This window comes from Macrobrachium nipponense, chromosome 22, assembly GCF_015104395.2.
Source record: "Macrobrachium nipponense isolate FS-2020 chromosome 22, ASM1510439v2, whole genome shotgun sequence".
NCBI lineage: Eukaryota > Metazoa > Arthropoda > Malacostraca > Decapoda > Palaemonidae > Macrobrachium > Macrobrachium nipponense.
Window position 1 is genome coordinate 54,821,146 of NC_087213.1, and position 12,500 is coordinate 54,833,645.

Consider the following 12,500-nt stretch of genomic DNA (forward strand, 5'->3'; position numbering starts at 1 on the left):
AGGTAATAAGATGTAAACATGTAACAATAACTGAATGAAATTCTATGACACACACACACACATATATATATATATAGTATATATAGCATGTATATATATAATAGTAAATATGTATATATATATATTATATATATAATATATATAGTTATATATATATATGTATATATATATGTATATAATATATATTGTTATATACATTATAATATGATATATATATGACTATATATATGTATATAGGCTACTTATATATATATGTAATTATATATTATTTACTATATGTATATATATATATGTATATGCTATATAGTATATATATGTAATATATTAGTTATATATAAAATTATATATATTATATATATGTATGTGTATATTTATATCTATCTATGTATATATATATATATATTAAAGCTTACGCAAAGACGTTCGCTAACATGTATCTCATTAGATGTAGGTAAGCGCTAGGCATTGTTTATATATCATATGTATATGTATAAATGTATAATAGGTATATTAGATTGTCTATAATTCTATTATTATATATGTATATATATATATAGTATATATATATATGGAGATATATATATGTATTATATTATATATGTATATACATAGATATTATGTTATATTTAATTCATTGTTGTATTATATAGTATATATATATATATATTATATCTATATAGATATGATATATATTGTATGTATTTATATATATAGTATATATATATATATATAAAATCTTACGCAAAGACGTCCGCTAACTGTATCTCACTTAGTGTAGGTAAGCGCTCAGGCATGTTGATTTTATCTCAATATTATCTCTGTCGATTTATTTACCTACTAATATATATACATAGGTAGTACTGATATTTTAGTTTCGTTTTCATTAATGATAATACTGATGATTATTAACAGTGATGTTTTTGTCGTATTTTTCCTTTTCATTTTCATTGATGATAACACTGATGATTAGTAATGGTAATCAGTGAAGAATTGAAAGTAAACAATTATACGATTTTGCTGCATATTTGTTTTTCTTTTGTAATGGTGTTGTAACGTGATGTTTGAGAACGATTGGCAATTTTCTTAAAGCAATACTCATGTTAGTTGTGATTTTTTTCTTTTTTTAAAGTTTACATTGGTGATATATAATGAAAATAATAATCACTGAAGTACTAAATAGGCTACGTTGTACAGCCTACGGAAAAGTTATCTTTTTTATTTTTTTGTCATTATTAGCAATAAATAGGAATGACATCACAATTTATTTAGCCTTACATTAATAGAGATAAAGATATATTTCTGTTGGTGAAATACAGCTATATTATGAAATGAAAAATGTACGATAATGCTAGTCAAAATACGATAATTTGAAGAGGTTTGGTACGATAATTTGATCTGATACATCTGGGAACCCTGGAACTTGTGACGGTCGGATGTGGAATTCTTTTCTCGTGATCTGCCATATTCGTTGCTAACATTATTTTGTGCGGTTGTGCTAACAATGTCTAAACCGTATACTTCCATTGAGAATCGTGTGAGAGTAGTACAACTTTACGAGGAAGGCCTTAGAACTGGTGTCATTAGCCAAAAAACTGGCGTGAAACAACGGACTGTCCAGAACATTCTGAAAACTTTTCGTGAATCGGGAGGGAAGGAAGTACCCAAGGCTAGGATCAGCACTGGGAGGCCCCCTATTATTAGTAAGAGGGGGTTAAGAGTTCTCGCCAGGAATATCGAGGCAAATCCAACCCTTACAGCACGTCAGCTTAAGGCTGAAAATCCTGATGTTGTTGCTGGGGCTTCTGTCAGGACCGTACAGCGGCGCTTACAGGAGGACCTTCCGCCGCTCATATGTACGTAATTGATAGCAAATCTACTATTTAATAATAATGTACTTTCTCACTTTAACATATTATTACCGTTAGCCGTCAGATATTTAGCGCGGCACTTATATTCGCGTTCTGAAAAAAGACCGTACTAAATAACTAACAATATCCTGGAAAAAGTCTACGTGTTTTAATTGCCGCTAAAATTTCCACTTAAATGTAGAGATCTCGTCACCGTCACATCTGTTGAGTCGACTTCTAAAACATCACAGAGGAATTACTAAGTTATTGTGGCATCCTGTTTGCTAACAAACAAACAAGAAGAATGAATTTTAAACGACTTGAATAGTCAGCGAAATGAAGAGAAATAGTCGAAAGAATTGTGAGAATTTCGGAATCAAAATCGACTGTGTTCTTATAATTTCGTCTCATGAAGAGAGGCGTAAGTGCCACCACAACCGCTAGTACCAGTGTTCCAATACTTTGGAATGAATTCAGCATTCTCCGTTTCACCAATATATAATAATAATAAAATAATAATAATTAAGCACTTCACTTCAGCACAAGTTATTATCAGTAAATTAGAAAAAATTAAAATATACAGTTTGATAGTTGATATCGAAGTCGCTTTCGAAATATTTTAAAAAGTTTTAACTTCTGCTTTTAAAGACGACGAAACCGTAACAGGAGTATTTATTTTATTTGTGTCGTATTGTAGACAAAAGAAATTAAACATTATCCTGCTATTCCATACTCTGATGTCGCTTGCAAACCGAATTGCAGACAAAAGAAATTAAACATTATCGTACTAAAATCGCTTAAAAACAGAAGACAGTGCCGAATATGGAAGAATGTAACATCACTTTACACAGAAATATTGACAAGTTCGCACCACCGGCGTTTGAAAAGTCCGCAGACTTTATTTTTTCCCCCATGTTACTTAGACTTTGAAAAAGTACGTTTGGATTTATTTCAACAAGTGGACGTATGTCTTTTTTTAAACATTGGTGCACAAGTACTACTGTGACGGACATATTTCTAACCGTCTCAAATTCAATGTTACTCTTTGCCGACGATTGCACGGGTTGCAGGCAAAGTGGTGGTGTAATCACAGTTTTATATATTAATAATAATGACAACAATAATTATTATTTACATAGTATATTTCTAACTCGAGCCGTGTCAACTGTATAACTTTATTTCGTTAAGTTTGGCAAGGCAAGGATACTCTTAAAAATACCTTTGGATTTTGGGGGGGTTTTAACACTTTGCCACTTCTCTCCGAAGAACGCAGGAGATCCAAGGACGTCCTTCTTCTTCTCCTCTCGTGTGCCACGTCCTCTCCGAAAGGACAGGACGCCGCAGCAGGAGAAGAAGGAGATCGGAGGAACTCCTGTGTGGTGAAGGGGGTCATCGTCTGTTCCTCTCCCTCTACTATATCTCTCTCTCCGGATGTTAAAAACTTACCTGTTTGCGTCGACGTTGCTGCTCCTGCAGATCGATCTCGCCTCCCTGTAAGCGTCTATGAGGCTTCTATGGATCCCTACTACGGCCATGAAGGACTGGGAGGGATCCATCAGAAAGACAACCAAGACTGACTTATAGCGACTGCGAGACGCCGCAGTCACATAAACGACAACGCTCCTCCGGGATGATTGTTTCTTTAGCAGTGGTGTTGTGATAACAAGTTGTCTTAAGTCATATTTGAAGGGGCCACGGTTCAACTCAAGAGACAATATTCAAAAACAGCAACAAATAACAATGATTTGCATCACAGAGAGAACTTTTTTGGTATTTTATATATAAATATAATAGATGGTGTTTTATTTGACCATATATTATGCTAGGTTCGACGTTCTAAAAAAAGTGTGAGATTTACATTCTAAAAAGAAACAAAAATAAAGGTTGTCTATATACGCCTAGGACATGAATAATAATATGTCGACCGTTGTGTGTGCAGCAGCAAGTTTGTTTTTGGCTTTCAAACCAAGGAAAGGAGGAGAGAGAGAGATAGCGAGAGAGAGAGAGACTGAGAGGCCGTGAGCAAGAGGGAAAGAGAAAGAGACACATAGAGAGAGAAACAGACTACTGCACTGTCCGACCGTGCCTCAGACATTAGTACACCGAGGCGCGCAGCGGAGCCGCCCTTTATATTGGCTTCGTCGAGGCCGAGGGGCGGGGACTTTGGGCCCCCCGTTCCCTCATCCCTAATCTGTCATCCCCCCCAAACTCAACCGCCCACCCGGCCGCCCCCTATCTAATGAAACCGGCACACAGAGGGAGGAGAGGAAGGCATTTTAGGGGGGGAGTGAGAGAGAGAGAAAGAGAGAGAGAGAGACCATGATGGGAAGGGGGTTGTGCGACTGTGATCTATAACGCATTAAAGTATAGTTTCTCCTCTTTTTTTTCTAATCTCTCTCTCTCTCTCTCTCTCTCTCTCTCTCTCTCTCCCTGTCTATGTATCCAATTGCCTTCCTGTATGTACACACAAACGACAGGACGCACACACACACACACACAAAGACGCACACTAGGGAGGCTTTGTTTGGAGCCTTCATTAAAGAGAGAGTGCGCGTCGATTTTTGTATGCTTGTCTTCCGAAATAAATTTGACTTTAATAACGGAATAACCGTGTTCTGCCATTTATTATCCGTCTTTTTGTCCGTAAGCAGCCGTATCCGATATGAACATGCTTGTGGGCGTGTTTGTGTTGTTTGTGTGTAAACACGACGTCACTGACGGGAATCGGAGAGCGTAGGTTTTTGTGCACGGAATAGACTAATTTTTCCAATGAGTCTTTTGCCACCAAAAAGTCTCTAACGGAAATGAGTCTGACAACACTGAAAAGAAGCCAAGAAAGCCCCCCAACCCCGTATTGCAAACAGGTGGGGCTCCAATACAAGATAAGGTCTGTTCACGTGGTTGGAGCTTAAACCTAACTCTGCCCCATAACGTCATGGTAGTACCATGCGCCTAAATGCTATCTGATCCACCTCCCATGCACACTACTTATGAACGATGTCGGGTTATTGCGCTGTCGTCGGTTACAAAAACGTCAGAATAAAAATAAAAAATGTAGAGGAACGAGGTATTTCAGGTTTCCTCGAGACTGAACTGTACAGAAAGCCTTAGGTAGTCCACTGCAGACGCGAAGACAAAATCAAGTCTTCGACACAAATATACTCGGAGAGGTCGGCTCATCAGTGAGCTACGCGCACGTGGGCGGAGCTTTTGTGACGTCAAGTTTCGGAGACGGTAGCCGAGGTTTTGACCTGACTAGAGGTAGTCTTACTTGATCTCTGTCACGTTTATTAACTTCCAGCAGTCATGCCTTCCGTTTGTGCTGTATTTGGATGCCATAATAATAGCAAAAAGACTATTAATATGAGTATTCGATATTTTAGTTTCCCAAAAGAAGAAAAAACGAAGAAGAAATGGATGCATGCTTGCAAACGCGCAGACAATGTTAACTGGAAGCGTGCTCTAATTTGTTCAGTCCATTTTAAACCAGAGGACTATGCTGATGACATGAAGTACCGACTCCTGGGAATTGAAAAACCCAAAAATCGACGTGCACTGAAGGAAGAAGCTGTGCCATCCCTTTTTTTACCTAATGGTAAGTTACAAGTTGAGCAATTTTCCAAAAACCTGCATGATACATTTCTTCCCTTCGACTCTATTTTCCTAAAAATATTTTACCATCTGTGACACCTAGATTACGAAAAGTAAATTGCATTAGACTATCAAATTAAAGAGCATGTAGTACAGTATATAATATCTCCCATTCGATTCCTTATGCAAATAAACCAATGTTCACTGGTTCATATTGAGAAAATTGGATATGAGTCTAGACCTATGTTTGTTAGGAATAAATGCAAAGAGAAACACGAATGCTAGAGAGAGAGAGAGAGAGATCAACATTTTATTAGAACAATTATCGTTCTATATGTATGACATAGCCAGTTATTTAGTTGGTAAATGAAGGGGAACACTATGTGAGCGAGAGAGAGAACGAGAGATTTTCTTGCATTATGAATAAACCTTCTAAAATTTTATCAAGGGATTATGAAAATGATATATATATATATATATATATATATATATAATATATATATATATGTGTGTGTGTGTGTGTCCTTGCTTACCCAAGGGAACCCTCTCTACGATAGAGCCGTCAGTGCATCTCACGTGGTGCACTGTAGGCATTACTCAGGGTTCTTTTGAGCATTCCTTTGGCTCTTATATAGCTGCAACCCATTTCATTTCTCATAGGTTTTCAGTTCTTGGCTTTTGGTTCTAAGTTCTATATTAAGTTCTCTACAAACTTCTTGGGATACCCTTAACCGTACAGCTTGTTGGGTTGAATGCTGCATGATGCAATGCCCATGTTGCATCTGCCCGCTTCAGAGGTATGAGGGCACGTTTTAGCAGGAGTTCGGTGTCCTGTTCTGGTAAGGTTAAAATTATTGCTCGTATTGAGTCGCCATGGGACATATATTAGTCCCTTTAGTACCTAATGACGTCATGAAGCACTGACATCAATATTGTGTGTGTATATATATATATATATATATATATATTATATATAATTATATGAAATTTTATCACATCACCGTGATTCATATAAATTATCAGAAAGAGCAAGCAGGGGTAGTTTACTAGTGCCCAAAACTCTACTAGAAAAAGTAAGGATAGCACACAGGACATTAATCCACCACGCACCAGCATCGATAATGCAGTGTCTATTCAATGCGCTGCCAGCTCATCTGAGGAACATAACAGGAGTGAGCGTAGATGTATTTAAGAATAAGCTCGACAAATATCTAAACTGCATCCCAGACCATCCAAGATTGGAATATGCAAAATATAATTGAAGATACATTAGCAATTCTCTGGTAAACATTAGAGGGGCTTCACACTGAGGAGACCTGAGCAACCCGAACGAGCTGTAAGGTCAGGTCTCGCTCTCTCTCTTTCTCAGGCCGACAAACATTTCTGACCGTGCCAATGTTTGCAACAGATTTGCCGAGTGAATGAGCTGTAAGGTCTGTATCTCTTTGTCTGGGCCGGCAAACATTTCTAACCGCGCCAATGTTTGAGACAGATTCCTCCGAACGAACGAGCTGTAAGGTCTGTATCTCTGGCAAACATTCCTGACTGCGCCAGTGTTTGCGACAGATTCCACCTAGTAAACGAGCTGTAAGGTCTAAGGTAAGGTAAGGTACCGCTCTCTCTTTTTCTCTAGGTCGGCAAACATTTCTGACTGCGCCAATGTTTGTGACAGATTCCGCTGAGCGAAAAATCTGAGTCGATATTTGACTAATTGGCAACATAGCCAAACATTCGTGGAGTGTGGGTGGGAAGCTGATGAGTGACACAGGGTGCCTCGTGAGTCATGGCGTGTTCCAAGGTGGTTTGTGGGAGTTTTGGTCAAACTGTGTTCGGCCTAAGTTTTGCATCAACCGCATTTGGCCTAAGTTTTGTGTCAACCATGTTCAGCCTAAGTTTTGCTCAAACTGTCTTCGGCCTAATTTTTTGCGAGTTGCTGGCTTTGTGACCCCACCCCCAACCCTGTCAATTACGCTAGGTGATCATACTTCTCACGATGACAGTGTGAGAGTGCCATAAGGTGGTCTCCAGACCAAGGAGATTGCCGACCAGACTGGTGTGAAGCCCAGGACTATCCGGGGCGGGACCCTAAGATCAGTGAGAGGACTCTTACACTGTTGAAGCGTGAGACTGAACTTTGAAGCCCATCCGTCGTACACTGCCTGCCAGACAGTTGAGAGAGAATAACCCTGACGTGCTTGGGGACGTGAGTGTATGTACTGTACGTCGTGCACTGAGGGACCGCTTGATGATATTTCAGAGCTTACCAGCAGCCCCAAAAGAGCCTCTCGTGACTGACAGCCAAGCCAGGCTTCTCAACGTGAGGATTTCAATTTCAATTTCAAAAAGTATTGATATACATAAAATGGAGTGTAGCAGCATGCTGCTATACCCACCTACAGAATTCAAGATTCTAAGCAAAAAAAGAAAGAAAAAAAAAGTTAAACATATAAATGAAAAAAACAGTAATGAAAAGCAAATATTTTACATGAGAACAAATCAACCCAATTTATACAAAATCAAGTGCCAAGTTATGCAAATGTTATACAATTCAAATATTGTTAATATATATACTATAGCAAAATTACAATAGGTTAAAGTCATACAAAAACAAATATAACATAAGTAAACGTTATATCAAAAGAAAGATGTTAAGAAACGGTACATTAAAAAAAGTTATACAAAACCATATACTAAAGGACAGGCAAATGGCTCAATTATTTATTCCAAAATAAATTAGGAAATTTCTTTACAATTTTGGAATATGCGTCATTTTTCTCAACGTGAGGATTTCTATGCTCAGTACTCTGCTTTTGCATGTCTATTAAAACCACATTTTTTTTTTTATTTCGCCTTTCGCTTTATTGAATAGAAATATTATAGAATACGGGTCTCATTATTTTTTTTTCTTTCGTAGGCTAATGACCATAGTATCGCAATAGTTTCTTTACTGGTTATTAGTTATGTTCAGAATAAACACCTGTACGAAATTGAACAACTCGGGGCATTGACTTGCAAAGGAATGTAAGGTTTTATAGTATTGTATGTATGTAGTGTGTGTGTGTAGTGTAGTGTTTGTGTATTTGTGTAGTGTATGTGTGTGTGTTTAGTGTAGTGTTTGTGTGTATTGTAGTGCAGTTTTTGTGTGTCAAACTTGTCATTTCCAATGTATAAACGATACACAATAGACTTCTGTGAATTGACTTGCAAAGGAATGTAAGTATTGTGTGTGTGTGTGTGTGTGTGTGTGTGTGTGTGTAGTATCTGTGTGGTGTGTAGTGTTTGTGTGTGTGTGTCAAACTCGTCAGTTCAAATATATAAACATACGCAATAGACTTGTGAATTGACTTGCAAAGGAATGTAAGTAATGTGTGTGTGTGTGTGTGTAATGTAGTGTGTATGTGTGTGTAGTGTTTTTTTATGTGTTAAACTTGGCAGTTCAAACGTCTAAACGATACGCAATAGACTTCTGTGAAAATGAATCGTGAACCTTTCAATTCACACTGTGTGGTGCACAGTAGTACTAGAAGAAAATAGAGTATTATATGAAGAGAAACAGGATAAACAAATAGAATAGAAATCACAAACGGGATTTCTGAATAGTGTAGACACAGAAATGACACAAATGAATAGACTAAAGAACAATTTCTTAAATAATAATATAGGTCTTCATCGTTGGTTGTCCACTATAGTTACCAGACTCACGTCTTTGTTAACTAGCAAACACAATGAGTTAACATTATTTAGGACCCAACCAGATGTTCTGCCATTCAGTGGAGGGCAATGCGAGCACGTACGTACGTACGTACATATATACGTACACACACAAGCACGTACATGAACGTTGCGGTGAATGCGTGACAGAGAGAGAGAGAGAGGGAGAATCTCGTTAGTCCCAAAGACAGATAAGGTTGCGCTGTTGCCGATTCGACTTCTAATGTATGTACTATGATTTTATTTTATAATAATAAAATGGAGAAATTCGAATGGCTGATAATAATCCCTGGACGTAGACGAAAAAGGACGTTAGCTGCTGGTGTGCTGTTCAGGCTGCGTTGCCGCGTGTGGCACGGACCTTGCGTGGAACGTTGGTGGGGAGGGAGGGTGGGAGGGAAGGGAAGGGAGAGATTGACGTGGCAACGCTGTATTATTGATGAATCTGGCGCTAGCAGGAACTGCCGACGAGGAGAGGTACGGTCGGGAATGGCGCCCTCTTCTCTCTCTCTCTCTCTCCATTTGTTTTTTTAGCCTTATACTCGTTCAATTGTTTCTGACTTTGCAAGTGTTTCGGGAGGCGATATATATAATTTTATTATTTATTCCGTTTCTTTCGAGAGAAACTACGAAAAGAAGACTTTAGACCTATATATACTGTTGCCACAACCAAAAAAAATATTTAACAAATATATTAATATATTGACGCGTTGTCTTGCTTTATATATATTCGATTAGGATGGAGTAATGGGAAAAGATTCTCCAAAGAACGACGAACCTTGGGGTATACTTTAAACGAAATCTTAAAGGAACGGTGGAAACAACAACTAGATAAGTAAAATTCTCCGTTCGACATCCCGCCCCTAAGGGTGCTCTTCTCGCCTTTGCGAGTTGCTGCGCCTTGGTGCTTGGTTCAGCTCTCTCTCTCTCTCTCTCTCTCTCTCTCTCTCTCTCTCTCTCTCTCTCTCTCTCTCTACGGAGAAGCTGTGCCATATCTGGGTAAGGAGTAAGGATGGCGTAAAAGCTTATGGAAGCTACGATAATAATGATAATATGACGACAGGTAGTACTCCTCCCGCTCTATAGAGACGGGTTTGAAACTCGTCTGCGCATGCTATTTTCTGACGTCATTCTACCCTACGACAAAGCCGTTGCCGTGGCAACGTTTGGCAATATCCCTCTCATATATCGAGAAGTTATCGAAGAATCTAATGATGTTCTCACAATTTGCGTACTAGAGATATTATTACTGTATCTTTTGCTATTTTTGCACTTTTTTTTCTTCAATAAGCGTCAAAATTTCCGGCCAGTAGATAAGTGACCGCACATTGGCATCGTAGTGATACCGTTGCTGTGACAGATAGCGGACTGCAAAATGGTTTATTGCAGTGTATTTGGGTGCCGCGAGAGTGATAAGGGTCCTCACAAACTCTTTTCGTTCCCGAAGGATCCCGGGCTAAGTCAGATCTGGGCCTACGCCTGCCGGAGGTCTGACAAGCGAGTCGGGGTAGACATCAAGGGGTTCATGTGCTGCAAGCACTTCAGCCTTGCCCAGTACGATAGGAATTTGAGATTCGAGCTCACGAATCAACAGAAGCCCAAAAATTATCGGGGTCTGAAGAAAGACGCCGTGCCTGATCAGAATCTTCCCATGAAATTTACGCCTGCTAAGCAGACAGGTAATTTTAAATAAAGTTGGGTCTGGCCTGCTTGGGGTAGGTTGCTTGTCATTAACTCTTGAGTAATTTCAACCTAATTTTATTATTAGCCATCTGTTGGGATTTTCATTTGGAATGGTCATCAGGAGTCATTGCAGACTTACAGATTTACTGTAACATTATCTATGAAGCAGAGATTTTTTTATTATGCCTATTTGTAGGCCAAGCTTTTTTTCTTTTATTATAAAAAATACACTTTAAAGGTAATTTTACAATACAATACTCATACAATATATGTTAATTTTTGTACAAAATCAACAAATATATAGTTATATTTTTTTTATAGCTCGATATACTTGAATTTACTATGTATAAACATACATATACCCATTTGTAGTCCAAGCTCCCACAGAAAGGAAGTAGGTTTGAATTTTGATATTTATACAGGTAGTAATTAAGCAGTTTAACGGAGTTTTTTTTTTTATTACCAACGAAAACATTGATGCCTAAACTTACTGCTGAATTTTGGTGTGTTCATTTCAATTTTCTAAATGTACTTGTTCAATTTCAGTTTGCAAGAAACTGCAATGTGACTTCAATTCACTGTGTTGTGCTAATATCATTGTCTCTTTTATGTTTTCTTTTTTTTTTTCTTCAAGACCAGTCGCCTCATAGGCCTTTACCTTTCGAATTGCGTCTTGGTTTTTGGTTCAGATTTATCTCTCTCTCTCTCTCTCTCTCTCTCTCTCTCTCTCTCTCTCTCTCTCTAAGTATTTTCAACAGATTTTGATAATTAATTGTTCAACGAAATATGTGTATATTTTACTACGTTTTTCAGTGATCTCTCTCTCTCTGCTGGTGGGAGAAGCTGCCATATCTGGCGGAAGCTTGTTGAAACGGGGTAAGAGGGTGGGGAGGGGAGGGGTGGGGTGGGTGGAGGGGGGAGTTGTTACCAGGGAGCGTTCTCTGCGTTTATTTAGCACAGCTGAGACTAACGATGTTGTGGTTACCCACAAGCAAGCTAGGAAATTTCAGTTTTGCGTATGCAGTCCCCCACCCCCCCACCCCCCACGCGATGTCCCCCTGGGGCCTGCTGCCTCAGTCGAGTAAACAGATTATTTTTAGCCCCTGGCGAAATATATTTTCTTATTATAGAGTATCGCCCTTCCTCGCCCTGCAAGTTTATTGCACCAAACATCATCGAATCGCAACGTGAACTATATATCCCGTGACGTCAAGAAATGGTTCCACCCATCCTCCCCCACCCACCTTACCTCTCTCTCTCTCTCTCTCTCTCTCTCTCTCTCTCTCTCTCCTCTCTCTCTCTCCATCCTTCATATCCCGCTGCCATTAACATTTCTGCTCGAGTTCATCCACACTTTAAACTCAGCAGCGCTAGTGGTGTGTGCGCCTTGTAGTATAGTAGGTCACAGAGATAGTGGCGGTGAGAATACTTAGTACTATAATAGAGCTCTCAGAGACACACACACACACACACACCTACACATACCATACCATACACGACTCGCAGTCGCTCCTCTCCTCCGCTGCTGTGTTGCTTTGTTCCGTCTGTGTACTGGTAGGCTGGCTGCCTTTGTTCACCTTGCAAGAAACGATCCTGATAAGGGAAATATTTATTATATTCTCTCTCTCTCTCTCTCTCTCTCTCTCTCTCTCTCTCTCTCTCTCTCTC

General features: G+C 38.8%; 2 protein-coding genes across 11 annotated transcripts in view; one reads left to right on the forward strand and one right to left on the reverse strand.

Moving 5' to 3' along the window:
- The window catches only part of LOC135198678 (uncharacterized), a 62,532-nt gene extending 58,527 nt beyond the window's left edge, over nucleotides 1-4,005 (reverse strand). Inside the window, exon 1 of the transcript XR_010310864.1 lies at nucleotides 3,294-4,005. The gene's annotated coding sequence lies outside the window, so the exon portion shown is untranslated. The remainder of the gene's footprint in view (nucleotides 1-3,293) is intronic.
- Nucleotides 1-12,500, forward strand: part of LOC135198676 (uncharacterized) — a 202,681-nt gene that overhangs the window by 61,337 nt on the left and 128,844 nt on the right. For 2 of the 10 annotated variants that reach the window (XM_064226488.1, XM_064226492.1), the window contains exon 1: nucleotides 1-2. This exon is cut by the window's left edge. The exons of 5 other annotated variants lie outside the window; for them this stretch is intronic. In XM_064226488.1, the coding sequence (XP_064082558.1) occupies nucleotides 1-2 (2 nt within the window). Of the gene's footprint in view, nucleotides 3-1,419; nucleotides 1,854-5,133; nucleotides 5,443-10,495; nucleotides 10,829-12,500 lie in introns of those variants that run through there. 3 more of the 10 variants (XM_064226496.1, XM_064226500.1, XM_064226497.1) reach the window with 3 other exon arrangements.